This window comes from Podospora pseudoanserina, chromosome 5 (assembly GCF_035222485.1).
Source record: "Podospora pseudoanserina strain CBS 124.78 chromosome 5, whole genome shotgun sequence".
In the NCBI taxonomy this organism is placed as follows: Eukaryota; Fungi; Ascomycota; class Sordariomycetes; order Sordariales; family Podosporaceae; genus Podospora; species Podospora pseudoanserina.
In genome coordinates, this window is record NC_085924.1 from 1,112,468 (window position 1) to 1,140,025 (window position 27,558).

General features: G+C 52.7%; 8 protein-coding genes across 8 annotated transcripts; 5 read left to right on the plus strand and 3 right to left on the minus strand.

The window, feature by feature from the left end:
• Nucleotides 1-3,000: 3,000 nt before the first annotated feature.
• On the minus strand, nucleotides 3,001-3,824 carry QC764_512575 (uncharacterized protein; the record flags this gene model as incomplete). Its single annotated transcript, XM_062948479.1, is given in 3 exon segments — nucleotides 3,001-3,075; nucleotides 3,092-3,454; nucleotides 3,468-3,824. 3 exon segments carry the CDS (start codon nucleotides 3,822-3,824, stop codon nucleotides 3,001-3,003), a joined length of 795 nt encoding a protein of 264 aa, XP_062798721.1.
• A 363-nt stretch (nucleotides 3,825-4,187) lies between these two features.
• Nucleotides 4,188-6,743, plus strand: QC764_512570 (uncharacterized protein; the record flags this gene model as incomplete). Its single annotated transcript, XM_062948478.1, has 1 exon — nucleotides 4,188-6,743. One exon carries the CDS (start codon nucleotides 4,188-4,190, stop codon nucleotides 6,741-6,743), a length of 2,556 nt encoding a protein of 851 aa, XP_062798722.1.
• A 304-nt stretch (nucleotides 6,744-7,047) lies between these two features.
• QC764_512560 (uncharacterized protein) lies at nucleotides 7,048-8,650 on the plus strand (the record flags this gene model as incomplete). Its single annotated transcript, XM_062948477.1, has 5 exons — nucleotides 7,048-7,412; nucleotides 7,474-7,672; nucleotides 7,728-8,153; nucleotides 8,217-8,287; nucleotides 8,336-8,650. The coding sequence occupies 3 exons, from the start codon at nucleotides 7,048-7,050 to the stop codon at nucleotides 8,106-8,108; spliced, it is 945 nt and encodes a 314-aa protein (XP_062798723.1). The 3' UTR covers nucleotides 8,109-8,153; nucleotides 8,217-8,287; nucleotides 8,336-8,650.
• A 699-nt stretch (nucleotides 8,651-9,349) lies between these two features.
• QC764_512557 (uncharacterized protein) lies at nucleotides 9,350-10,431 on the minus strand. Its single transcript, XM_062948476.1, has 2 exons — nucleotides 10,031-10,431; nucleotides 9,350-9,975 (listed from the first exon to the last, which is right to left on the minus strand). Exons 1-2 carry the CDS (start codon nucleotides 10,265-10,267, stop codon nucleotides 9,727-9,729), a joined length of 486 nt encoding a protein of 161 aa, XP_062798724.1. The 5' UTR covers nucleotides 10,268-10,431; the 3' UTR covers nucleotides 9,350-9,726.
• Nucleotides 10,432-15,552: 5,121 nt separating this feature from the next.
• QC764_513080 (uncharacterized protein) lies at nucleotides 15,553-20,416 on the plus strand (the record flags this gene model as incomplete). The annotated part of the gene is made up of 3 exons (XM_062948523.1): nucleotides 15,553-18,849; nucleotides 18,904-20,316; nucleotides 20,363-20,416. 3 exons carry the CDS (start codon nucleotides 15,553-15,555, stop codon nucleotides 20,414-20,416), a joined length of 4,764 nt encoding a protein of 1,587 aa, XP_062798725.1.
• A 1,400-nt stretch (nucleotides 20,417-21,816) lies between these two features.
• QC764_513075 (uncharacterized protein) lies at nucleotides 21,817-24,021 on the plus strand (the record flags this gene model as incomplete). The annotated part of the gene is made up of 1 exon (XM_062948522.1): nucleotides 21,817-24,021. The coding sequence occupies one exon, from the start codon at nucleotides 21,817-21,819 to the stop codon at nucleotides 24,019-24,021; it is 2,205 nt and encodes a 734-aa protein (XP_062798726.1).
• A 571-nt stretch (nucleotides 24,022-24,592) lies between these two features.
• QC764_513072 (uncharacterized protein) lies at nucleotides 24,593-25,330 on the plus strand (the record flags this gene model as incomplete). The annotated part of the gene is made up of 1 exon (XM_062948521.1): nucleotides 24,593-25,330. The coding sequence occupies one exon, from the start codon at nucleotides 24,593-24,595 to the stop codon at nucleotides 25,328-25,330; it is 738 nt and encodes a 245-aa protein (XP_062798727.1).
• QC764_513070 (uncharacterized protein) lies at nucleotides 24,914-27,128 on the minus strand (the record flags this gene model as incomplete). Its single annotated transcript, XM_062948520.1, has 3 exons — nucleotides 24,914-25,610; nucleotides 25,680-26,835; nucleotides 26,899-27,128. 3 exons carry the CDS (start codon nucleotides 27,126-27,128, stop codon nucleotides 25,494-25,496), a joined length of 1,503 nt encoding a protein of 500 aa, XP_062798728.1. The 3' UTR covers nucleotides 24,914-25,493.
• Between the last annotated feature and the right edge of the window lie 430 nt (nucleotides 27,129-27,558).

Below are 27,558 nucleotides of genomic sequence, written 5' to 3' on the forward strand. Positions count from 1 at the left end.
GCAGCCAGCTGTCATCAAGCCTCGACTTCCAAATGGGGGTGAGCCCAGCGTCCGATTTCGGTGTCAGATGGCAGTTTGGGAGATTGGGGACACATGAATGTGGGATCATTTGGCCTTGTGGGGGTGGGTTGATAATATGTAAGAAGCAGAGTTTTTATTTTGTTGGCCCGCATAGGTAAGTAAGGTAAGCACCTGCCACTTTGTACGTAAAATGTTTTCGACTGTGAGGCCGTGATTGACGGATAGGTACGAAAAGTTTATTGGACCTTTGCAGGCACCTGAATTAAGCCCCTGTTAGTTTGAGATTGGTGGTGAGGTAGGTGTTGGTCATGGAGGGGGCTGAGCCGCTTTGCTGAGCCTCTTGAGTTGAGGCCGGGAAGTTGGGATGGGGGCGTGTAACGCTGCCATGTTGTTTGGTGCCGTTTTTGTGCAGGACTATACCGGGGGTTTGGAGATGGGGAGGTGGGTGTTGAGTGAGGTTTGGAGTGGTCTTGACACTGGCCCCAGCCAGATCAAGTTTGGTACCGGGTGGGTTATGGCAGGAGTGGTGTTGAGCGTTGAGTTTACGGGTTTAGGTTTGGGCCAACGAAGTTTATTATGAGGCTTCTTGTTCATGAGGTGTCTGGGTGGGGTTCTTTGGCAACGGTTAGAACCATTGAGGCTTGTTTTACGTTACGGATGCCGATTTCGGCCTTTAATTTCTTCTTCTTTACACTTTTCCATCATAACGTGGGTGCTGCGCAGGAAATACATCTTGGAGGGCTGAACTCTGACTTTTGTTGTCATATTTAGGTAGAGTTTCGTGCAAGCCGTCAGTCGCTCAGTTTTGCGGCTTTTGGTTAACGGTTAGTTAGGTAGGTAGGTAACGACATTGGGCTTCATGAACGCTGAAAAGTGCCACGCAGTAATCCTGCTCTGATCGGTAGATGGGCTCAAGCCAGTCAGATCCAATAGGTCCCTTGTCGCATCATGGTGTGCGAGTGAGACATAGACTCTTTTTTGGCCCCCAGCTGTTTGGTGTCTCACAAATGGAGGCGCAGCCGCATGGAGGTACAGTCAGCAGATCAAGCTTCCCAGCGGAGTGTGCTGACGATGTAGGACAAAGTGGAAAAAGGATCTGGGGAGGAGAAGGGAGGGTTACAACCCGTTTTCGGGTAGATTCCATCTGGGATGGGACGGTCGGGGTGGCCTACGGCACTTGTTGGGTCACCGAGGTTGTTGGTTTACATCTAGGGAGCTGCTGGGTTCTAGTATTCTAGCGGCATAGAGAGGCACCAGTGTTCCGGAAGGGAGGAGAGGACGGAATGCCTCTCCTATATAATTAAAGATTCCTGCAATGTGCCATCCCTCTCGTGCTGTTCCCACTGGGCTTCGGTGCAATCTATTCGCTCGAGGCCACCCTTGGGATCCATAGCAACAAGGCCAGCCAACCGCCACTGCGTCTTCTTCTTCATGTCACTCAGCTTTCGCAACACTAAGTGATGGTAACATCCTGGAACAAAGACGAGTTGATCACCTGGAACGGCCTCGCCCGCTTTCAGAACGCCCATCTCACCAGCTCTAGCGTCGAAGCTATAAACCAGTGTGGTATCTTGGCCGCGGTTCTTCATCGAGAACATCGCTCTCCGAAACATGACCCGCAGCGATTCTAGGTGATTAATCGCGTAGTGTATACCTGGGAAGCTCAATGCTAAGACGAAAGCGAACCACACCATACGCACCCTTGTCCGTCGCCAGTGCCCATGCCGGAGTTCCCGCCAGACGGCCTTGAAGAAAAGACGCCATACCAGATACATCGGGTAATTCCGGTCCCAATCAGTCAGTCTCACAGTCCTGATCTGATGCTCGATTGTGCCTTCAGGGCTGCCAGCCGCACACCATCGCTTCATGAGTGCGATGGTAGCGGTCCGCCTCGTGGCTGACACGTTTCTGAAAAACAGCAGTAGAAATGATAAGTCTGCCAACATTGTTATTTTGAATTCCATGGGAAGATACAGCCATGTCTCAAATGCTCGCTGCAGCGGCTGGGTGTGATTGGGCTGTGAGGTGTTGGTGATGCGCACAACGTTGATAGTTCCTCGGGCCCGTCCTTGTAGAGTAAGAGTTCTTGAATCCGTGCTGAAGTGGAACTTATCAGGAGGTACGTAGTCCTGACCGATGACAAATACATAGGCATCGTGATCGATGGGTCTGGTCCAAACCGGTGGCCAGGAGGGCGCTTGGAAATCCTGGTCAGCCATGCAGCTAGCACAATCTAGAATTGACAATCTACCGGTTCGAGTTCCCAGATACTGTGCCGTGTCCATGAAGAACTGAGCATTATCGTGACTGTCTCTGGACGAGCGAGCAATTGCCTCGTGAACTTCCTTTTGGTCCATGGTAACAAATCGTGGCCGAAAGATGGGCCAGTACTGGGCGATCCAGGTATACGACTGGTCCCAGATAAAAAGAAGAATATGGAGCCTTGTTAATCCACGCCATAGTGCCACCAGCTGAGACCGAGTGTTATCGTGGCCCAATCTCAGTACGAAGTCCGGCAGAGCTCTGTTCTTAGTTCCAACTACAGAGCCTCCCGCAATGCCGAGAACACCATACAGTCGGTCTTACACATCCCGGCACTTGAAGTGGCCACTGGTCCTCAGGAGAATATACTGTAGTCTGAGTGCTAGCTTCTGCTTTCTGAACTGTTGCCTGCGCTCTTGGCCAGCGGCACGAGAGATGAGTTGAACAAGCCATAGTCTGATTAGAGAGCCTGTAGGCAACAGATCTTCCGGATAACAAAATCACTCTGTGATTTCAACAAATGTCTGCATGGCTACCGCGGAAGTGCGTTGAAGGTCAGTCATGTTATCGAACGGTTCAATCATCTTCAGCCTCATGGCGCACTAAAGGTTTAATGACAAACGCTTTTGCCGCATTGTCGCAGGACCCTCCCTGTACCCAATGCCATCTCCTGTATAACCCAGAGTCTTTCCCACCACCCTCTTTTGTCGATGTCGATCAGACCGGCAACAGCTTGTTCGGCGAATACCCTGTCCAAGTTAAATAGCCAGGAGTAGACAAAGCACTAGCTGCCTAGTCCAGTACATACGTAAAAGGCTTTCTCAATCTGGTGGCGTTGCAAACAGTAATCCGCTTCGCTGCAAGCGCTGTTCTCAGCAGTGATACCATGATACCCCCCAAGCCGCACAACGACCTGCCAGGCATTGGCGTAAATTGCCTGCATACATTGAATCTGTATTAGCTTTTCCGCCTCGCCCTTTCGATTGATACACAACGCGTCGATCCAAAGTGTCCGGGAAGCCGTTCCCGATCGGAGATGTCGAAGCGCCAGATCAAGGCTCGGTGTCACTTGCAGGTCGTCAAAGTCAAAGTCTTCAACATCAGTCGCTCGAAAGCTGTAGGCCAACCTCCACGGTTTTGTGTCGAGCATCTCATCGACAACGTCTGGTATCTGTGAGACAAACAGTGCCACCAAAATGCAAGTTCAAGACCATCATGGCCAATTGGAGGTTGAGCCTGAATTCGATTGAGCGGATGTGGTACCAGGCGAAGATGATATAGAGGCGTGTTATAACCATGGACAGCCCCTTTCGTAAGCGAGCCCTTGCCAATCTGTTGTCGGGCGGGTTTGGGGGACGGCGAAGATGCAAGATGTGGATGGTCTTCAAGTTGCTATCATCGCCCCATTGGTATGACAGAGCTTCGTATGCAGTCTTGATGTCGGGTGGTCTTATTTCCAAGACGCATCTGATTTCGTCGTCAAATTCTGCGGGAAGTAGTTGGGCGACGCGGAATTCTTCTCCACGCAGAGTTTGATACATGGCAATCGGGTGACACGGTTTGTCGCTCGAGTCGGCGGGTCAAAGGTTCGAATCGAGGTGGTGATTCGGGAACATCTTGTTCGAGGAAATGCAAAGTTCTGACGTTGAGGCTTAATAAGTCATTAACGACACAGAAAAAACAACGAGGCTCGCTGTCCAGGAGTTACCCTCGGCTGTGGCGGTGGCAGAGCTCTCTTGGCGACTGCACGTTTCAGGGGACCGGACGCTGCAGGGAAGTGCTCAGTCCAGCCTTGCGGTCTGCCTGGCCCAGAGAATGATCAACCTTGACTCACACATAAATCTATGTCATTCGCCTGCGTTTATTTAGGTACCTATTGCAGATGAGAGAGTTATATCGCCAAAATGCCCGTCACAAACCTTCGCAACCCCCTAAAACGAGGCAAGGACCCTGAGCCACGAGAACCGGAGCACAGCGACCCCGAGTCACCAGAACGCAGCCCGACGGGACAGAAGAGGCCAAGACACGACCCAACCTCACCTCTCTGCGCAGAATGTCAAGCCTTCGACCTCGACAACTACTTCGACAAAGCCCCTTCAGTTCTTGAAGCATGGCGTAATGGAGAGTTGAAAGCTGGGGTGAAACCCCGCAGCACCCCGGTTCGAGCAAAGGATGGGTCTTGGTACTTTGAAGACGCAGTACCTATCCATTACTTCAAAGACCGACTGAAGCCAGACACAAAGTGCCCTTTATGCCAGTTCTTCCGGCAAATGAGGGTGCAGCCAGACAAGCACGAAAAGTACAAGCTGCTTGCTCTCCCTAGCAGCGAGAGCTGGCTGTTTCAAATTGACCTGTTAAAGGAATGGAAGGAGATGTGGGATAAGCTTCAAGATTCGGTCTTTATGATTGTTGTTCCTGACTTGGAGTGGCTGCCGCCGATGGGGCATGAGCATACTTGGATTGAGAAAGAGGTTCCCTCGGTGGGAATGATATGTCGGTTGCAAGCTGACGAGGCGCCTGAAGAGTTGATGCGTCCAAGGGAGTTGCGAAACGAGGTGGATTTAGGTCTCGTGCGAGACTGGCTGGATAAATGCATGAAGAAACATGGGAACGCTTGTAGGAGCAGGACTTCAGATGATGTTGTTGAACGCGGCTTCAGGGTGATTGACTGCGAAGCGGACCCTCCCACGGTAGAAGTCCAACCGTGGGGGGTTCCCTACGCCGCGTTGAGCTACGTGTGGGGAACAAGCCCTGAGGATCAAGTTGAATGGCCAAGGACCGTCCTGGATGCCGTTGGTGCAACGAAGGATATCGGACTGCGATACCTTTGGGTCGACAGGCTGTGCATCAACCAGTCAGACGGTGATGAAAAGGCCTATCTGGTCTCCAAAATGGCAGCCATCTATGAGGCAGCTGAAGTAACCATTGTCGCCGCGGCCGGCAACGGTGCCGGTCACGGTCTTCCGGGTATTAGGGACACCCCCCGAAGACCACAGCCACACTACACTCTTGACAGCGGGAACGTTCTTATCTCGACTCTTCGAGATCCGCGCCGTGACATTCTCGAATCAAGCCACTGGACGCGAGGCTGGACATACCAGGAAGGTATCCTCTCCAACAGACGCATCGTCTTTACCGAACATCAAGTCTACTGGGAATGTCGAAACATGGCTGCTCAAGAGAGTATCGACACTAAGCTCTTTCACAGATTCTCACAAGTTGAAGAGTTTACCGACGATGACGGGGCGGCCAATAGCAAAGTTCTCTGGAAAGAGCGGGAAGATGAAGAGCTTGTCATGGCCGACTTCATGCTAGGTGGGATCTTCAAAGGTGACGCTTCGAGCGGAGGCCCATTCTGCAGCGCCGAAGGTTCCGTCCATACCGGGGGGGACGATCCATACCGTCTGGACTATGGCTTCCCGTCGCACCTCAGCGCCACCCTCCGTGCGCAACTCCGCGGACTTAACGAGCACATTCGGGCGTACTCCCACCGGAGGTTGACCCACGGTACAGATTCCCTGCCAGCGTTTTTGGGAATCACCAGCATGTACAGACGCTTCCCTGAGCTTTACTTCCTCCACGGCCTGCCTCTCTACCTCGACGGCAGTGTCCCAGCCTGTTCCACCACGCAAGTTACTTTTGCCATGTCAGCGAGCGGATGGTATCACCGGAGCAGTATACAGCCAGAAACAACATTCATCTCAGAGCCTTGCTCTCGAAGGCCACACCTTCCGTCATGGACCTGGGCAGGATGGGAGGGGCCTGTTTCCTGGCGGGCTCCTCCCGCTATCGAGCACTGCTCCAACATGACGGACATAATTGACGCCATCTCGGTGAAGCAGCCCCCGCATCCCCTCTGGGTAGCGGAATTTCACGTCTTCAACTCGGCGCCTTTAGCAGAGAATAACATGCCTGCAAGAACGGTGAGGCTGAGGGAATGCCATTCTGGTGAAGCTCTCGATGCAGAACAGCCAGATGCGATTGTGCTCCAAAATCCGTATGTGCTGAAGTATTCCACACGACATCCAGTTAGCGAAAGCAAGAAGAAATGGGATTGGACAGCCAGGGCGGGCAGGGTGGGCAGCAGGTCAGTTCAGTCTGACCAGAATGTTCCGTGGGATACGAAACAGTATCGGATTGCTGGGAGGTTGTCCTTTGTTGCTATGAGTGTGGAAATGACGGAGGAGGAGTGGACAAAAAAGCACTTTGACGGGGAGCTGGTGAGTGTTTTGATGTATGCGACGAGGTGGAATCCTGAAGAGCAGAGTGGCCATGGAGGGGCGCATTTCATGACGTTGAGAAAAGTGAGGAGTTTCAGGGGTCGTACTTCGATTTGGGAGAGGGTCGGGGTGCTTTACTTGGTGATTCCCAAGGTCTCGCTGGACAAGTGTGTGAGGGGGGATGACTTGTTAAAGCAGGCTCCGGTGGAGAGACGGGAGATGACTGTTATTATCGAGTGAGCATCAAGGGCACATTGAGCCTTAGGCGAGGCAGGTGTCGACATGTGAATATCGTGCTGAGGAGAAGCATTTGCTGTTTTCAGACTCGTTCCAAGGTTGCTCTTTAGTGTGGAGTTGATAGATGTTTGCCGTGCAACGGCATGTCACTCCCTCACGATGATTGGCCCACAGTTCAGATCTCGGCGGGATCCACTTTGTGAAGGGGATATTAGAAATGTTTTCTTTTCTCCCACGGAACTATTACTTGGCATGCCACTGAATCTTCCAAATTGTTTACATTTTGTTCAACATTTACAATTCTCTTATGAAATTTCCCTGGATCCTGAAGAGAGGGCTCATTCCGGCCACCCGACTCAGATTCACAGGGCACATGCAAACAATAGTTCGAAACATGGGAGACCTGAACAACACAGAGGCGATGAGGGAGCATGTGAAGCCAGCCCATGACTCCACGTACGAGTTCAAATCCTTTGCAATCCGTCCCTGCGATGAAGACCAGGACATACGCAAGCGGTACCGTCCGTTCCTTTTGAGCGATGAAATCTCCGAATCAGATTGGGTGTCGAAGCTCGAATTGGCCACAGCGGCGAAAATGGTCGACACTGAGCTGCTCGTCCAAAATAAGGACAGGCTAAAGATCCTCGTGCTCTACGGAAGTCTTCGGGCGCGGTCAGTTACTTTTTTTTTACAAGAGTCTACCGATGGATACGCATTAGCTGACAATTACAAGATCATTCTCCAAGCTTCTTGCGTACGAGGCATCACGCATTCTCTTCCGCCTCGGCTGTGATGTAAGAGTGTACGATCCAGCAGGTCTCCCAGTCAAGGATGATGAGCAGCACGACCATCCCAAAGTGCGTGAGCTTCGGGAGCTTAGCAAGTGGAGTGACGGGCATGTCTGGATCAGTCCCGAACAACACGGGAACTTAGTACGACTCCTCCCACAAAGATTCTGGGTAAATTTTTTGGCTGACTCTTGCATAGACCGCCGTCTTCAAGAACCAGATCGACTGGATCCCACTCTCAACCGGCTCTGTCCGACCCACTCAGGGGAGGACCCTGGCTATTGCGCAGGTCAATGGCGGTTCCCAGTCGTTCAATGCCGTCAACTCTCTGCGTATTCTGGGCCGTTGGATGAGAATGTTTACCATTCCAAACCAGAGTTCCATCCCGCAAGCATGGACGCACTTTACGGATGCCAATGATCCTGTGGATGGAGGAAACCGACTGAAGCTAAGCTCCAACAGGGATAGGCTGGTGGATTGCATGGAGGAGCTGGTCAAGTACACCATTGTTATGCGGCCACACTTTGATCTCTTTGGGGACCGGTTTAGCGAGAGGGAAGAGGCAAAGGTTAAAAAGTGAACAACGCCCTTTGCGGTTTGATATGTCTTGTTGGGAACTACCTAGGTACGTATCAGAACAACCAAAAGTGATGCAGGTAGCTAAACTCAGGAGGACCCGACGGTTTAGACTTGAGCCGTCTTTCTGTGCCACAGCAATCACTCACCAAAGACTGTAAATACTGGCGGTTGTTGCTTAATGTCCTGACCCAACCTTACATCTCCCCAATTCACTGACCACTTGTTTAGCGACCCGATCAGCGTTACCACTGTCTCATCCCCAGGCCTTCCCCATCTCGTCTACCTACACTGGGCTCTTCTTATGTTGGTTTGGCTGGAATCTCTTCTTCCGAGCGTTAACTTTGTTCCCGCCGCCGGCTTGCTCTGTCTGGTTTTTTACTGACTGGTCCTCGGGTTTGCGCTCCTTGACAGGTCCACCTACCTGTGTTCACAACGATAGCAGTGCCACCAACACTGTTGCCGTCCCCAGATATTCCAGCACGACTGAAGTTGTCCACAGTTCTAGCTCTAAGGCGAAAAGTTCATAAGTTCCTGAGCAGTATCCTGGCCCATTGCCACTCGCTCCAATGCAGCTAGCCACTCCTCGAGATTATTCTTCAGACCTTTGTCCGTTTTAATATTCCCGCAGCTGAAAGCGTCCCGATGAGGACCTAGAAATGATTTGAATGGATATTTTCTCTCATGGCGTTTAAAGGGTCCATGGTCGGCGATGTCCCTTGCGAAGTAAGGTTCTCGAGTATTAGGTTGAGGGACCAATGAGTTTGAACCGGGGCATACAACGTACCTGACACATCGGGCAACGATTTATTGATTCGCCGTAGGTAGAGCAATACCCTTTAGCTTTACACTTGGCATAATCCTGCCCGGTATTGGCGCACTGACAGCGGTAGGGCATATCGGCGTTGTGGTATTGGATGCTTCCGGTGTCTATTTTGAAGTGATGGTGATGGAAAAGGCTGCGGGTGTTGGACTTGCCTTGAATTAAATAGTAGAAAGACAATAGCACGTGTTATCGCTGATGACAGCATCAGAGACAAGCGAGACGTTCTGAAACAGGCCTCACGGTGGTCGTAAGGGAATTTCATGGCGTATGACCATGGCTTACTTCGGATTAACTCACCAGATTGGTAATCGATGGGATGGAAAGGTTTCAGTGTTGAAAACTAAGCTGAGAAGTTGTCAACCGTGGTAAGCAGTGGGGGACTGACTTTTATCACGCCTGTGTGGGGTCACAATAACTTTTCCTTTAGCTCTCTAAGCCTTTGCTTTACCACATTACAGGCCCATATTACTCTGCTTCCTATATCATCCTCTTCCTCCAGCCCTTTGCTATGATCACCGGTGATGCCTTAGGCTTTCTTACTGTCTCCGGCTCTCTCATCAAGGCTGCCCAATGTCATCGCACCCATGGCCTTCTCAACCTCCTCAGAGCTATCAAGCTTGTTGTCATTGCCAGCAGTCTTCTCCTCACTGTCAGTGGTCCCATCAGGGTTGTTTGTCTTGGGAGGACTATCAGGGTGGTAGAAGCTCGTCTCCTCAGTCGCCACCGACATCAGTGAATCCAAGTATTCCTCTTGCTTCCTCTCCAGGTTCTCTTTGTAGCTGATGTCGGGGCGGCTCTACTGCTTCTCATCATGCCAATTGTACTGAGGAAAACCACAACCAGTGTCTTTGGCGCGCTGAAGCGGGCGGGTGCGGGGAACAAAGTTATCCTGCTTTCCCCAGGCCCGGTGGATGCTCATACCAGGTGGAAGAATGTCGGTTGGATAGTCCTCCTCTTCGGTGCCGGGGGTGGGTTCAAAGGAATTGGATGGTACGGATGGAATGTCGTATTTATTCTCGAGGAGGATGGGGCCACAGTTGGCGACCTATTGGAAGTCTTGTCAGCGTCGTGTTCTTCGGGTCGTGGAAGACCAGACATACCCGGCAGTGGTGACAGCGGTTGAGGCAGAAGTGTGCTCCGACGCAGGTCTCCTGAGCTTTGCAATGCCTCCATTGCCCGAGGGCACGGCATTGACAACGATATCCCGACATTTTGTCAGAACTTGTCAGTGGAGGATGTGTGAAAGAAATTGAAGATGATGGCCGACTTTGTTTCAGTCCATGGGGTCGAAAAAGGAGCTGAGAATCTGACAGTGTGATTCGGGACAAGGTTGGCATCAGATAACAACAACAAAAAGTATCTGTCGACTTGGGAGTCGCCTGCAAAACAAGGCTTCACAGCGGCAGACGGTAGCTCTCCCTGCCTGATAGCAGAACCTCACCGCGGGGTCTGCTTGGGTGTAGGCTGTTGTGGGTTCGAAAAGTAACTCGAACCAATGAGCGTGCCATAGCTCAGGTTGACTCTGAAAAGCAGCAGTCCCAAGGCAGCAGCAGGGTCTGAAGACGTCTGCTGGCGTGCCCAAGGTGCACGTGCCCCTGGCATACCAGTCAACAGGGCAGAGCAAGTTGATCACAGCTTAGGTGAAATGTTCCCAAAATGTCTCCAAATAAACTACATTTTCTGTGTTCTCAACTACCTAACCGCGTGCCCAGGACCTGTTTGGCATTCAACCTATCTGGCTCGTTGCCCTCCTCCAAATTACTTCTTCTGGTTCTGGTACGGGTGATAAAAGCTCGTTTTGCCCTTGTACCCATCCATTATATAGTCAGCATAAGCCTGCCTCTGCTCCAGGCTGTCATTGTTGGGATATGAAACACCGAGCAAGCTCTGGTGGCTTCCGTTGGGAACAATGTCCCCTTAAGTTGTCCCGTGAGCCTGTCCGCCGCTATTACTGCCTTGGGCTGCGAGGTATGGCGACCAGGACGAGGTGTTACTGGCATGCGTGTTATTGGCATGGTTGGTGATAGTGTAGACCGGTTGCTGAGTTTGGTGAGACGACGGGGCGACATGACAGGTAACCTATTGTTGGGAGAATTAGCACCAGCTCACTTGGAGACCTTTCAGGACAGCTTGTAGTTAATTACCTGGCACATCCCACACAAACTGGACGTATTGTGCCATTGCTGGCATTGCCGGGCTCTGCAGGAGCTGGGGCTTGCGCGGCATTTACAGGTAGGCATTTTGATAGCCGTGCTTCGGGGTTTAAAGCGTGTTGGATTTATCGCTTGTGTCGAGCCCAACGGTAGAAGCTGTGGAGGTTGATGGCTTGCTGAAACAACCAGAGAAAGTTGTCTGCTCGGTGCCATTATATCTTAGTTCCACCATAGTAATCTGAATCACTATCTATTTTCAGTGACCACTGACAACTCATACTTAAGATACGCATGTGTTCATGTTGAGCCATGTGCAGTCCTTCGAGATAAACCTCGTTACCCTATCCTGATCACAGCTACTCCCAACTGATTACTTATAAAATTCTGAATACACCAGACTTGCTTGTGGAGCCAGGATGTGCAGCTTTAAGCCTACCAGTCATAAGTTATAAGAAAGAGGATCACGCGTGAAAGAAAGTGTCATGAATCGTCAACGTAGAGAAGAAAAGCCAGTGTACAATCTTCATCAACACACCTCTGAAATAAACACAATTCCATTCCCAAAGAAACCCCAGTGACCACTCTATCAAGACATCCGTGCACCTTCATTTCTTATCACCATCCTTCATTGCCAAGTCTCTCTGTCTTTCCGCTTCATGCTCTCTCATGGCCTGATCCAACCGCTCCACCACCTCGGATGCAGAGGCCTTTCCCAGCGCAATAGCTGCCATAGCCTCGATGTAGGATTGGAATCCAATCTGATAGTCCTGCGGTGCCCGCACCTTGACGAGGTTCACATGGCCGACCAGCATGTCACGGCTGTAGTTGGCGAATGGGGGTGACATTGCCCGATATCCATCAAATCCGCCTCTGGGAGAGACGGGTGACTTGTTGAACTGGCATCTGTTGTCCTGTGTAGCTGTTAGAAACGATTCTTATGTATTTTTCAATAACATTACGTCGGATATAATAAAACCATTCAGGGTTGATCAAAAACGCGACATGATGGATGAAGCTGGATGGAATGGGCAGGTCATACGCGACACCCCTCACAATAGAGTTCTTTATCGTGCCAGACAGCACAGTTCAGCGACGACCGGCAGTTCGGCTTCAAGTCAACATTCTGGCACCGGCACAGTGGCATGTTTTATTCTGGTTCTGACGCGATAGATATGAGCTGCTGGTGATGGTGAACGGGGGCAGCCTGGTCATTATGGTATTGATGAGGAGATGTTGCCAATGCGCGAAATTCGGGAGCCTCAGCGGTTAAGGCAGAGTCCTACTTCGATGCAGTTTCTGTCAGGCTGAGGAGGCAACATGGGCTGCACCGCCTCCCGCCAGGCGAATTGTGGGTGGCCTTTGCCTGTGTGTGACCAACCAATGCACGTGCAGCTGGACCTGTGCGCGCCTCTTTAATAAAAGCGGGAAGACAGGTAGTCCTGCCAAGGTGATAAAACGTGGAGGCAGTTCGGTGAGGCTTGCTTACGAAAATAGTATATCTCACCAAAATGCACATTCAGGCTTGACTCTTGGGCTCAGACACGGCTACTATGATGAGCTGTCATGAATCACAAAGGCGACAGGTCAATTACCAAAGGGTTGGGCAGTCAGGCTTAGCTGCGGCGGCAGGTGGGTAAATAGGTACCTCATCATTCATCCTGGCAAAGTCCACGTTCATAAATGCAAAGGTCAGGTTGTTGAATATGGCTGCTTTTTAGAAACCAAGTCCATTTTCAAGTAGGTAAGGTAAGGCAATTTGTGCTGTAAGGGCATCCACAATATGCCCCCCTGGACCCCTGAATGGCTCTCTGACCCTATGCTGAACTCCACTCTTGTTCAACATTCCATACACCAATACCTAACTCACTCTACCTATTTTTGGCTTGAGTTTCCGTCGGATGTTCCTGCATCTTGGTTCGCGGGAGGTTTATCCTCCTGTCCCTTTGCCTGCTTTTTTGCCTCTCTTTTCGCCATCATCTTTGAACCTAGACGTTCGCCTTCTTTCTCCACTACCCACCCAATTTTCATGTGGACCAGTGCCACCAGTGCTACCATCTGAACTGCCTCCGTTGTCTATGTTTCCCAACTTCCTAGACTTGTTGTGACGGACGAGAGGGACGTTGAAGTTGTGGTTAATGTTGAATCCTTGACTTGGATGCAGTGTCATGGGACTCAAAGAATATGGGGATCAGAGCCTATCCTCTCTATTTATCTACCATGCGAACAAAGGGTCGCTGTGGATTGGCCGGAAGTGATATTAAAATCTTGTTCTTTATTCGATCCTATCACACTTACGAGGACATCCCAAGGCCAGTGCCAACAGTATTTCGCAATCCATTTCAACCAAGTATGTGTGCACCAATGAGCAAGATGGTAAGTGGGGTTTCTTCAAGGCTCCGATGTGCCTTTCATCGTGTGCGTTGTTCAACCGTTGACAAAAGCCAAGGCTGGTTGGAATGCACAAAGGAACGCTAGACTCAAAGCAACTGTTTGGTTGTCAGCAATCATCCCTGACTGCATGCTGAGATCCATGGTGGCGCCACTTGGTATACACCACCAACATCGAATGGAATGTTACATGTAGTGTTGGGGAGGAGGCCAGCCAGCTGCCACAGACTCACAGGACTTGCAGCTGTTTGAGATTCACTGCCCTAGCTTTGGAGAAATTGGGTCGTAGGTGCCTATAGATTTCATAGTAGAGCCAACTTGGTCAATGCCCTCTGAATACTCGCGGCTTGAGATGGCAGTTAGTACTAAACATAGGTACCTAAGGTACCTTACCATGAGATATTCGAATCACTTCCAAATTCCAGTTCCAGACCAGGTAGTCTTTGAGACATGTGAATAATCTTTCTATCGCCTTGACAGACATGGGTATCTACCTATCTGAAGGTCTCTCGACTTGAATTTTCAGTGGAAGAAGCCAGCCGGTAACTGCTGAGGAGTGTAGCTTCCTTATTGGTAGGCCATAGACTTAACCTCTCGACAGTGAAACTCGGTGCTTCCTGCTTGCCAGGGTGACGTAACAGCCACCTCATGGGCTTTGCCCAACAGATCACCACCAAACCTCAACTGAGCCACTGAACTTTTACATCAATGCCGAGGAAAAGTACCCATCATTCGTAAGCTTGCATCCTACATCATCTCGTTTTACACCCCATCGTCAAGATGCCAGTGCTCATATCGCGCACAACCTGTTACTGCAAGCAGACCAAGTTCGCAAAATGCAAGGCACCTGGCAAATGCACTGAAGGGACCCTGAAATAGGTATTCAAGCTGTCTAGGGAAGGGGGCGCACGCCTCTACTTCATGCGTCGCATTCCTATGTGCTGCGTAAGACCTCATGCTATCCTTGATTTCCAGCTTGATTGATATGACTTTGACTGACATGTTGCCCACGACAGGATACTTGTCCTGTGCCCAGAATCGAAGGCGTGCCTGACTGGATGAGGGCCATATCTGAATGGAAGATCCGATTGATGAATACGCTGCCACTATCAGTAAAAAACTTGGCGGACTTTGAGAAAAGTACGGATGAATGAACCAATGAAGATAAATACGGTATCAACATCTATGGCGAAGTTGCTACAGGGACAAAGAGCTAGGATCAGTCATCCCGGGAATTTACCAACTTCTTGATATCGCCATGCACACGAAGGGGCTCACGGAGGGCCAAAAGATGCTCAAGGCGACCAAGGTGGAGGCGATAAGCCGGGCGTGGAGGCGGATGAAGAGGAAGTTTGAAGAGGAAGAAAGGGAAGAAAGGGAACGGGTGCTATATTTCACTGAGCTCCGGGAGAGACTTCCGCAGCCTCATAACCTGATGTTCAGTCCGGCGGTGGAAAGCGACGAGATAATCTTGACAAATTACGCCGAGGCGCCAGCGTCTACTAGAATTCACAGCGAGATCGGCGCGCCCGTCTCTGGTCTGGATCAGGAGGGATAGCGATACTACAGCGTACTGTGTAGTGTTTGGAATATAACATATGATGGTTTGGTGATGTCCAAAAAGTCCCTGCTTCCAATGCCAAGATTGTTTCACAGCCAAGACTGGGAAGCTATCTGATTGGCTGAGCGGCTGTCGTAGCAACGGAAGCAGGCATCCTGACGACACTTAGTGGATCGATGCACGGACCGTGACGCGCCCGCGCCCAGGAATTTTTGGCTTCTCACGGGCCAAAAGGAGAAGCAAACAGCCAAGAACTCCAAGCTGAAGCATCCTGGCATCACCATCATTTGCTGCGAAATTGACATCCCCATATCACCGCCCTGCCCACGATTACTTGGAGTTTCCAGACGCTGCCGCCGCTTGGTTCAACGTCCCAAATATCACCAACCTTAATTGCCCCACGAGACCTGCGCCCACTGCCCCTCAATGGCTGTGTATCCGTGACCACCGCCCTTCCATCTCTGCTGGAAATTACGAGAGCACATCCAGGGACGGACCCCGCGACCACCGCAATACCAAGATGAACGACGGCGACCACGATCGCCCCTCCCGGCCGAGCAACGCCCACTGGATCGGCGACACAGAGTCTACCGATAACAAACGGCCCGCCACCTCCGCTTCCGCCAGAGGAAGCAATCTCAAGCCCGAAAACATCCCTCCACTGCACCCGCCCTCCGCCCTCGCCGTGCCCGAGACCAGCTATTTTGACAGCCCTAGCGGTGATCTGAGACACTCCGATTCCCAGGCTGAGATCGCTGTTCGACAGCACCTGCAAGACATCGAGTCTAGCTTTGACGCCCCTCTGTCACCCATTCCCTCGACCAGCAATGGCTTTGACGATACGTTTGTCTTCGACTCGCCGTCAAAGAAGCCGGCTGCACCATTGCCGAAGGCGCCTGCAGATGATGCCGACGAGTCGCAGATGCTACCCGTCCCGAGTCGAACGGCTTCCGGTACATCCAATAACGCTGACGTGTCCGAGCTAACCAAGTCTGGCAACGACGAAAAGCAGGAGGATACCAGCAAGGCGACGCGGTCGTTGGAGGCATTTTCTTCCTCTCCGACAGCGGCTGCTGCGGCGCGGACGATATCGAGAGCCTTTTCCGAGGCCGTGTCCATCAACGCCGACACCAGCCCCGACAGGACGAACCCTCTTAAAGACGAGCCATACCTTGATCATTCTACCGAAAGCTCTCTGGTCATACCGCCGAGCAAGGAAGAACCAGCCCACCACAACGATCAAGAAAACAATTGGCAGCGGGCATCAGTCGACACAGGGAGCGTCAACAGCCAGGCGATGAAGTCTGCCAGCCGTCCCAAGTTCCTCCGGAGTCGAAACGCTAGTCAACGTTCGTCCGTGTCGTCGACCCTCACCGATCCTGAGAGCGACAATACCGTGGGAATTGGAGATTATGCGCTCCAATCAGGGGGCGCCGTTCCCTCGCTGGGCATGCCCCGCAATTTCAACAGCTTTCTCTCCCGGTCTATCAGCATGGGCAGCATAGCTAGCGGAGTTGACGACATGCACGATCATATCGGGCCCAGCGTCGGTCAACTCGAAACCCTGGACGAAGTCGACTCGAGCCTCTCACCCCAACCACAACCACCACCACACAGACGAGCACCACGTGTCGACGATGAAGAGGAGGACGATGATGTGCTGCGAACCCCAACCCAATCCAAATCCTCGGCTGCGCTTGCCGCCCCGACCGATACTGTGCTCGCCCGACATGTTAGAGACGTACACGTGCCAGAATCGCTGGCGAACGAATACAAGTCCAAGGGGGGGCTGACGACGCCGGGAAGGTCCGTCACGTTTGATAATGTCAATCTTGGGGCGTCCACGACGAGTCGGCATGGCAAGAGCCTGACGCTCAAGGAGCAGAGCAGCACCATTGAGCGGCTGAGCAAGGAGAACTTTGACCTCAAGCTCAAGGTTATGTTTTTGAGCGACCGTCTGGACAAGCTCTCTGAAGAGGGTATTAAGGAGATGATCTCGGAGAATGTGGAGCTCAAGACTGGGTTGGCGGTGTTGCAGCGGGATAACAAGGTGTTGCGGAGGCGGGTGAAGGAGCTGGAGAAGCAATTGAAGGACGAAGACGAACGGCCGGGGACAGCTAAGAGCGCCGGGTCTGAGGATGAGGATGCGCATGACAGGGAGGAGGAGCTGATCTACCTGAGAGAACAAATGGAGGAGTACGTCACGGAAATTGAGAGGCTACGGAATGAGAACCTTAACAGGGAAGCGGAGAAGAGAAAGATGGCCGAGCTTGTCAAGACTTTGGGAGAAAGGGCCGGCGAGAGAATGGGCGAGAATCTTGGCCGACAAGAGGAAGCGGATGTCTGGAAGGATTTGTTGGAACAAGAGACTGCCAGGAGAGAACAAAGCGACGAGGATAATCGCCGGCTACGCGACGAGGTATTCCGGTTGAAGCAGGAGGTGGCCCAACAAATGGGGCTACCAATAAGCTCATCATCTAGCTTCCACCACAGCAGGAGGCACGCACCATTCTCACCCGCAGCACGACCACCGACAGCCTCGTTTTCGTCCCAGGATATGGACAACGCAACAACTGTGAGTGTCACACTGGTTGATGACCTACGCCGGGAGAGTGAACAGTTGCGCCACGAGAACGCTGAGCTCCGCCGAGAAGTGGGCGCCCAGACCTCGATGTTGACGTCCAGGAACCGAGAGAAGGAGCGCTTGTACCAAGAGATTGAAGATCTCAAGATGGCCCAACGACGAGGCGGCCCAGCCCCATCGACTATCGACAGTCTCTTGGAACGGTCGGCATCCCGGGCTGGTGTTCACGAGCGGTCCCATTCACGCATTAGCGGCGGTGCCACGACAGTTCTCGACGACCTGGACCGGGATGAGCTCGAGGAGAAGCTGGCCGAGCTGCGTGACAAGAACAACGAGCTCAAGCTACAGAATCAAGATCTGCAAAGAGAGTTGGATGCCTGCATGGAAGACTTTGAGACCGCGGTGGAAGCTAAGAAGCAAGCCGAGGAGCTGGTCGCCGCCCTGCAAGAGGATATTGACGCCGCTATGAACGACTTGATGGCCCTCCAGGCGGAGCGTGACGAAGCACTGCAAGAGCATGCCAACCTCGAGGCCGAATTCGAAGCCTTGCGTAAGGAAGCACAAGAAGAGATTGATGCCCTGGAGGGAGAAGCAGACCAGCGTACCGGCGAAATTGAGAGACTCCAGCTTGACCTCAATGACCGCACCGAAAACTTTGACGCCTTGCAGGAAGAGATGCGTAAGATGAGTGATGCACTTGTCAGACTGGAAGATGAGCAGGAGTCCAAGATTCGCCGGATCTCCCAACTGGAGCAAGAGCTGGGCGACGCCAACAGGGAGTTGGAGGAACTCGAGCTTAAGCTGCTTGAAGCCAACGACAAGGCTAACCGCCTGTCGGTGCAGCAAGAGTCCAGCCAGGGCGAGATTGCCTTCTTGCGAGAAGAGCAGGAGGGAGACAAGATTCGGATCGGAGACCTCGAGGCTGCTCTCGCTAATGTCGAGCAGAGCCTGCGGGATGAGAAGGATCGTACCAGGGAGCTGGAGCAACGTCTCGCTACCGAGAGAAGACAACGCGAGATTGTCGCCAACAAGGAGAAGGAAGAGGTTCAGCAGTTTGTCAACGAACTCAACCGGGAGGCATCGACGGCCAAGGACGAGGCTCGGAGACTCCGGAAGAGTCTGTCGAGCCGGGAGGTCGAAGCCACCGAGTGGAAGGAGAGATTACTGGAGCTCGAAAACAACTTGCGCGAGGCGTTGGGTGACTTGAGCGGTACTAGGTCCAGCTTGCTCAAGGTGGGTCCCCTGGCCGTGACGCTTCGTGGAAGGTCTTGGCTAACGCTTTTTCAGAACATCGCCAAGATGCAACGGGATCTCGAAAACACTGTCCGCGACCTCGACTCTACCAAGGCCTCGCTCGTCGAGAAGGATCGCATCATCAAGCAGCGTGATGCTCTACTCGAGTCTCACAGCCACGAAACCCGGAAGCTGGCCGAGATGCTCGACAAGGAGCGGGCCGCCCACCGCAACGTCAAGAACCAGTTTGAGACGTTCCAAAAGACGCACTCTCATGTCACCCGCACGGTTAGCTCCCAAGATTCGCGGATCATGGAGCTCGAGGCCCAAAAGGCTGCAGACAAGAAGCGCATCTCTCAGTTGGAGAGCAGCTTCAAGGAGCAGCTTACGGAGCGCAACAACCTGTTGCTCATTCTCTGGACCCGTCTGTCCACCCTTTGTGGTTCAGATTGGGCACATGACAACAGCCTCATCAACGGGCGTGCCTTGCCCAGTCTGGAGGCTGTTTCGACCATGCTTCCCGGTTTCAGCAAGAACCTGATGGCGGCTGTCAAGATGATTGAGACGATGATTGGTAACTTCCAGACCAAGATCAAGTCGGTCGAAAAGGACCTCTGGAAAGAGTACCAGACTCTGGAAGGGCTGCTAGATCAGCGAACCAAGAAGCTCGACAGGCTGGAGTCCATTGTGCGCAACAACATTGCCACCGGACAACTCAGTGGCCACAGCCACTCTTCGCGTGACGCGGACAAACTTGCTCGCTTGGAGGAGGCGTACAGACAGCTCAAAGTAGAATGCCACACCTTGCGGACAGCTGCGGAGGTTAGAGCCCGGCAGGCTTACGCGGCGACTGGTGATCCGAATGGGTTGCATGATCCCACTTCTCCAGTTGGGGGGAGCCCATCCCCTTCTGTGCCCACTGGCCCCAAGGCTAAGAGCCGGATCCCCAAGACGGGTAGCAGGGGGAGTTCGCTTGGACGGACGGGCGCACCTGTACCGTCTCGTTCCTCAAGCCAGTTCCACTCTCACTCGTCGAGGACCCATCTCGCGGCTGATGAGTTTGGGATGCTGTCTCCTGACGGGGGTAGTAATCCTGCAAACAACAGCAACGGGACTACGCCCCACCACACGGACAATGAAGCTCCTACCTCACCACTACATCAACAGGACAAGACACCGAGGGAGAGCTTGACCAACCAAGCAGCTGGCTCTAATACGGCTTCGGTTGCTGGTTCACAAGGTGGGACGGGGCAGTCGATGGAGAATAAATGGATGCTGAGACTACGGGATCTGGAGTATAAGCTCAAGGCGGAGAGGGAGGGGAGGATACTGGATCGGGGGGAGGCGATGAAGAGGATTAATGCTAGTGAGAGTGAGAATATGGCGTTGAGGGAGAATCTGGAACGGGAGAGGAGGAGGCAGTTGCAGTTGAGTCAGCAGGGGGAGAGGGAGCGGGAGAGGGGGAGAGGGAGAGGGGGAGGGAGAGGGGGGGGGGGGAGAGGGGGGGGGAGAGGGAGAGGGGGAGAGGGGAGAGGGAGGGAGGGGGGATAAAGGACAGGGCAGGTAGTATGCTGCGCTTTTGAGGGGTAGGGGAGCAGCAACAACAACAACAACAACAACCGGGGATGGGGTATCGTCAGCTGGGTCTTCGTCTGGGGAGGACAGGCAGAGGAAGGGGAGGTTGAAGGTGTGGTTTGGAGTGGGGTGGAAGAGAGGTGGAAGGGATAGTGTTGCTTGATATTCATTTCTAGGATGGGTTTGAGTTTTCGACTTTTCTTGTTTCAGCAAGCAAGGCGTGCAGCGCGTTTGTTCACGGATTCTGGAAGGGTTTGGTTTGGTTGGAAGGGATTGATTGGTTCCATGGGTGTTTTATTTCATTTCTCTATTTTGATATCATTTTGAAGAAGTATTGCGAGTTGTTGTTATGGGATGAGTTTGCTCTGCACTTTTTTGGGCTGTAGTTTTGTAGTATTACTCTTTTCCTCTGGATGTGGAAGTTTGGAGTGGGAGACTTGTTGATGTATAAATATCATTTTGAGCTTTTGCGACACGCAAATCAGTGGCTTGCTGCGCCCATCGAGGCTTGAGGCTTTTGATCAGTCTGTGGTGCAAACTTTACTGTCGTTGTGACATCGACGGCATTGCTTTTTGGTGGTGTAGCTAACGGAAGGGCTTGGTGTAGGTTGTGCAAGCAGCGCTCAAGGCTTTCAGGATGGAGATAACGAGAGATATGTGGTGTTTTGGGTTCTCGTAGCAGGCCGTCACGAGTCACAATCTCCGGTTTGTGGGGTTTGTCCGGCGGTGCACTTGACCAAACTTTTTCCACTTCCATGGCGGGAGAGAAAAACCATCGAAGGTTCCATCCAACCCACTGGGAGTGCTCCACAGAAGATCGAACTTCGGACAACGTCAACCCCCCGACTTGGTGATAGCAAGATGGTGTCTGCGTGGAGAGGGGGGAGGGTGGTGGGCGACAACGTCGGGATTCACATCGGCCAGGCGCAGCTCCTCTTGTTTCCTGCCTCCTCAATGCAGTGTCATTCGCGGGCCTTTCAGTAACATTTCCGGAACGCTCATCCATCGATCTATCGCGAACATGCGGGAACCTCTCCAGACAGCTTTCCACCATCCAGCCACCGATACACCAACACGAACAATAGCGGCAAACGGTTGAGGACAAGCTGGAATCCAATTGCCAACGCCACATCCCCACCCACGCATCCAAACGGTGCCATGTGAACTGCCACCTCGGAAGATATCATGACTGAGCTTTTTTCCCAGGTATAAGTCACACATACCTTCTCTGTCTCTCTTGCCCTTTTGTCTCTATTGCCTTCCTACCTCTCTTCTCTCTTGCCTCTGTCTCTCCTCTCACTCTTCTCTTTCTTTTCCTTCTTCTCTCTCTTCCAATACTCAAGCAACAGCAGTACACGTTAAGGCCATCGCCCTTTGACACCTCATTTGAAAATGGGTCTCCTGGGTCACACACCCAACGGGAAACCAGCCTTTCTCAACCCAAGAATACCCCCGCAGCGAGCTATTAGGGACCGTCTTCTACGCCAGATCTCCCATCGCTCCGCGCCTATCCGTATGCAAACAGATACCCGTCACCTTTCACGTAACCCAGGACAAGACCTCGACAACGGTTTTGCCTTGCCCAGACAACCAGAACTCGCTCCCTTCGAATTGGATTTCTCGGAACAGAATGGTATGCCGAGTAGTGTGGGGAGAGGTTCATTGGAGAACCGACAAGCTGAGTCTGACTGGTTGACCAGACTGGTCGAGACAGTCGATTCCTTGCAACAAAAGGGGGATAGCTTGGACAGGCTGGTGGAGAAACTGTCCAAGATGGCGGATGATGGGGGGTTCAGGCAGGGAACCATGGACACATCCATGCTAGCAATGCTGGTGGCGAACCCTATTTTGCAGATGATGAGAGACATGGATAGGGAGGGCTGTGAGGTTACGGACGACATGATTCGGCAGTCAACCGCCGAGATCAGGAAGCTAGCGGGCATAACCGGAAAAGGATTCAACAAGGTGTTGGCTCAGTTGAGCAAAATGCAAGACACCTCTGTTGACAAGTCGGATACCCTCAAAGTCACGGCGGAGGAAAAGGCTGAGGTCGAGGCTGAGCGGGATCTTGCGAGGCAGCGGAACAGCCGTGCCTGCAATCACCTCCCTTCCATCGTGTTCTGGCAGCCTTCGTCCAGTGCAAACAACTCGCTGAGCCACCTGGCCAGCAGCAGACTGTGGAACTGGAACCCTATCAACTTTGCGGTCTTTCTGTCGCCCAGCTCTACCGACAACCATGACGACCTCTCGCTCGTCGACACCGCCATGGCAGAAGCTTTCTTCTCCCGAGTTACCTACCGCGTCGCCCGACACAGGCATCACCACTTTCTTGGCTACAGTGAAGTGAGGCTCCCATGCGAAGCTGAGGGCCAGGGTCCGCTGATTGTCGGCCGGGACCCTCCATCCATTGCTAACTGGGGAGCATGGGCCTGCGTGAATGCCATGTTGCAGGGCGTGGATGAGTACTGTTGCTGTCCAGAGGAAGCCAACTACTGCCTGAGGTATCAAGTGTGGCGTATCCCCCCAGGCACTGTTGGATCGGAGCTAAACGTCTTGAAGCTGATGTGGTTCGATATTGATCCGCTGCGGACTGGGTGGGATGTCGTGCAGGCCATGGGCAAAAGCTATTGGATCCCGGTCAATTTCGTGCAGCTATTTGCGCCTGCGAGGTATGCCACCCAGAACCACCCGCAGTGGTGTGATCTGTCAGCGGTCGAGGGATTTTTCGTGGCCCTTGTCATTGGTAACTCTTCAGGAAAACACGACGAGTGTTTTCGACAAGCCGAGTATCTCTTGGGAGATGCCGAGTTGGACGGGACTGACAGTGACGGTGTGATCAGCAATCACTGCGATACCAAGCGGACTACGCCCTCCACCTGGGACCAGGAGCTGCGCCGCGACGGGGACCTGGACAACTGGCGGTGCCTGAACTTTGTATTGGCACTTTCACAGGATCAGGCCGAGGCGCATCGGCGCACTGCGTGCACCCGACGGGGTCAGCGGGCGCCAGATAGCTGGAGCGTAGAACTATGCTGTTGTCCGGAACGCACCCCATTTTGTCTGGCCATCCGGCTGGACAACCAGAGGGACACCAGCGGTGAGAACTACAAGTTGGTTCGGATCAAGTGGATCATGCGGAGCGACAGGCTGTACGAGGCTAATCGGCTGTTGCAATCACCTGTCTGGCCCATCATGAACCGTGAGGCTGAGGAGAGACTGAAGGTGGTATTCCAGACAGAGGTACCGGAAGAGTGCGACAACTGTAAGGCGGATCAGGACGACGAGGAGACGGATGAAGATGAAGACAATGATGAAGAGATGAGAGAAACTGAGCAAAAGGAAACCATGTCGCCCCTTTTCAGCGAGAGTGATGATGATGACGGTGAGGAAGATCAGGATGGATCACCTGACACTCTGGACTTTACACGCGCCTACTCTCCTCGTCGGTCGCTGCCTAGGGTGGCCGAGCGGAGACCATGGTCTGGTGAGGAGGAAGGGGAGGATCAGGCCAGAAGCAAACGGCGTCGGGTGGATATCACAACCGAGATCAGTGGGTTGAAGGGGATCGCTAAAACCCTGAAGCTCCCTCTCCCTTAAAGAGAAGGAGAGATTTCAAGACGGTGTTGATGAATGGTTATAGACTGTTAAGTGTTATAGGATGATATCTGGGTTAGTGTTTATTTTCAGATGAACGTGGGACGCGGAAAGGTCTAATGGGTTACGAGGAAGTTTGGATAATTTTAGTATACCTATGTTTTGGATAGGTGCTGCATGTATAGTGGAAGTCGGAAGGATTTGATATGTTTACGAGAACATTGTGGGGCAGGTTTTTGTTTTCTTCTTTATCTAACAATTGAATCTTTTACCTATGACCTACACCTGTATCCAGCCGTAGGCCTTTAACATCAAGTACCTTATTCTGTACATGTTTGCATTCTTATCACTTATCTCTGGCGTTTGCAATCTTTAACAGGCGCTTGCACGCCCCATCATCTCCTCCCATGTCGAATTGATTGGACAACAACCGCTAGTGTTCGCCACCCCGTTCATGCCCAATATTTTATTCTTCCCCGCCGCCGGGCATTCCCATATCACACACTCATACCTACCTACCTGATCTTCCATCCGTCCCGTCTTATGCGTGTCAGTTCATTCCCACCATCACAAAATGTCCAAACAATCCACCCCCACCAAAACCCCCAAACCACCCCCCTCCATCATCTCCACCCAAATCGGTTCTGACTACGACGACCTCGAGAACGACCCCCCAACACCCCCCTCCACCTCCTTCTCCTTCGCCAGCCCCTCCACCTCCCGTGCGCCATCTCCGCAGCGTCAGAAGATGTGCATCCCTCTGTCCCTCCCATATTGCAAAGAGGGTGCGATCCCCACACCAGGAAAGACTTACATCATTACCGCACTGTATCTTCCTTCCTCGCCGCATCGTCATTGCCCCACCGATGATGAAGACAGCAGCAACCAGATCCTGAGGGCCATGACCCTATGTGGGGGGCAGCTCAAGCTGCAGGAGCTACGGCGAATGAATGTGACGACTGGGTGTTGGTTCTGGGAGTGCATTACCAAGGAAGGATGGCTTGGTTTTAGGAATGTGGCTAGTGGGACATATCTGGGCCAGAATGGAAAGCTGGAAGTGGTGGCGACTGCTCCGCACTGTAAAGCGTGGGAGTGGTTTTGCGTGAGGAGGGTTCCGTTTGTGGATCGAGCTGGGGGGAAGGAGAAAGAGAGGGATGGGTACGTGTTGTTGATAAAGCATTGGGATACATTGAGGTGGGTGGACGTGTCGATTGTGCCGGATGGGACGGTGAATAAGGAGAGGTGGTGCTTGGCGGGAACGGACAGGGCGACGGTGTGGGGGTTTGTCGAGGTTGGGGAGCATGATGGGTGAGGTGATGGGGTTGGGACGACATGGATGGTTGCAAGTATGAACGACGTCTATTCGATCGTGATACAACGTTTGAGAAAGGTCGGAAGCGCTTCTGAATACATAGTAGGAGTGAAGAAACAACCACCGGATAGCCTTTGCCTTCACCGCACCCAAGGCTTTCGCCTCAAGCCTCCCTCCTCGTAATCGTCACATTCATATGCTCATGCAGCGTCGCCCCATAGTTCCAATACTCAAACGGCTTCGCCGGGTCAGTCATGGCAAAGTCATATCTCAAAAACAACTGTCGGTCCCAAATTGTCAGCATCATTCCCATGCAACTTTGATCAGATCAGCAACGAAAAACACTCACCTCGAACAACACCTTTCTCAACTCGGTATACGCCAACTTCTTCCCCAAGCACTCCCACCTCGTCCCGGAAGCAAACACCAACCCCTGCGTCAACTCCATCTCCTTCAACCTCTTGGGGTCCCTCTCCTCCACCCACCTACTCGGATTAAACCTGTCCGCATCTTCCCCAAAAACACTCTTATCTCTCATGACGGTAAACTCGGATATCCCCACTGCCGTGCCCGCGGGGACTTGATATCCGCAAACGACATCATCCTTGTCCGAGCACTTGAGCTGCAATCCCGAGATAGGCGGCCACATTCTCAACCCTTCCTTGATGACCGCATTCAGATAACCCAGTTCGAGCGCCTCAGCGTCAGCAATAACCGGCCTGGTGACCTTCCCCGACCTGATCGCGTTGTCGATTTCCGCCTGAAGAGCACCGTGCGCGGCGGGGGTGGTTGAAAGATAAAACACCGTCATCCTCAACGCCGTGGCGGTAGTGTCGGTCCCCCCAAACAGCATGATCAACACCTCCGCCTCGACTTCTTGACGAGAGAGGTTACTCTCCACAAACCGCTGGAGGATGTCCTCCTCCCCTTTGGCCTTGTTCTCGTACCGGACATCAACCCTGTCTTTGATCAGCCCAAGCAGCTTCCCCATCCCGTTGTTGTCATGCGGTTTGGGCAGCAGGCTTTTCACCAGGGGGTTGTTCATCAAGGAGATAATCACCGGAAACAATCCGAGGGTGGTGACGGTGGGGAGCATGCCCTCCAGGGTGCTGATCGTGTTGTTGAAATCCTCGTCAACATCCAGATACCCAAAGGGAGTGGTGAACCCCAGCGCGGAGGTGGTGTCTTGGGTGAAGTAAAGGAACTTGCGCGCCATGTCCATGGGTCGGATGCCGGTTTCCTTGGAGGAGACGTATTTCTTCTCGATAAGCCCCAGAAGCTTCCCGACTTGGGTGTCGATCACGCCTTCTTGTGTGGTTATTCCTTTGGCGTTATACCCCGGGAGGACGTTGCTGCGGATGCGGTGGTGGACTTTGTTCTCGTTGGCGGTGAGGATGTTGTCGTTGGCTGGATCGAAGCGGAAGCCGTTGTACCAGACGTCGCGGTGCCAGCCTGAGTGGACGGACCACATCCGGCGGATCTCTTTGGTGTCGCTGCAGATGAGCCTGTTGTGATGATGGAGTTAGTCTGAATACGCGGGACGTAGGCGAGTTTGAGGGTGTCGTTACCAGTTCGGTCCAACCCTTGCCAACGGTCCATACTCGCCGGCGACTTCGGCGAGCGCATTTGGGATCCTGCCCGCCATGGTTTTTCTGAAAATCCATGATCGAGACAGTGCCGCCCCGGCAGGGCCGGGGATATGCCGGAGCCGGAGATAGGTCTTGATCCTGGACGCAAAAATGTACAAGACTGATGAGACCAGAACGCCCGTCAGGACGAGGCTGTTGAAGATGACCATCTTTCACCCTTTTTGCTCTTTTACGAGAAAAAGAGAGAAAAAGACCAGGAAAGCATGCGACGGTCCCTGGGACATCTGCCCCCGGTGGGATGGGACCCGGCCTTTTCATAAAGCCCATCCTTGATACCCTTGAAGAAACCCACAATGGTCTGCATGAGTCTGCAGCTCAAAGTGGTGTTCCGACCCTGTAGACGACCCTTGATAGTGGATTCAATGGCTTCATACGGGGTACGTAGCAAGCCATTCGCCAGTGAGAAGTCGGAATTCGTCATGAACCTTGTTTGTGAGGCCTGTTGCAAAAAGTCGTGGCATGCAGGCCACTGCTTCCGTATCAGATAGTTGCTGCGCCCCCCTTCTTGAGAACTGATGGATTTGGTAAGCGTGCGGGGACAGATGCCAGGTTCGCATGGCGGTTTTGTGGTTTTGGGTC

Coding starts and splice junctions, on each gene's coding strand:
- QC764_512557 (XM_062948476.1), bottom strand. CDS start 10,267: ATGCCAACCTTGTCCCGAATCACACTGTCAGATTCTCAGCTCCTTTTT. Junction 9,976..10,030: donor ACCGCTGTCACCACTGCCGG/GTATGTCTGGTC, acceptor GACTTCCAATAG/GTCGCCAACTGTGGCCCCAT.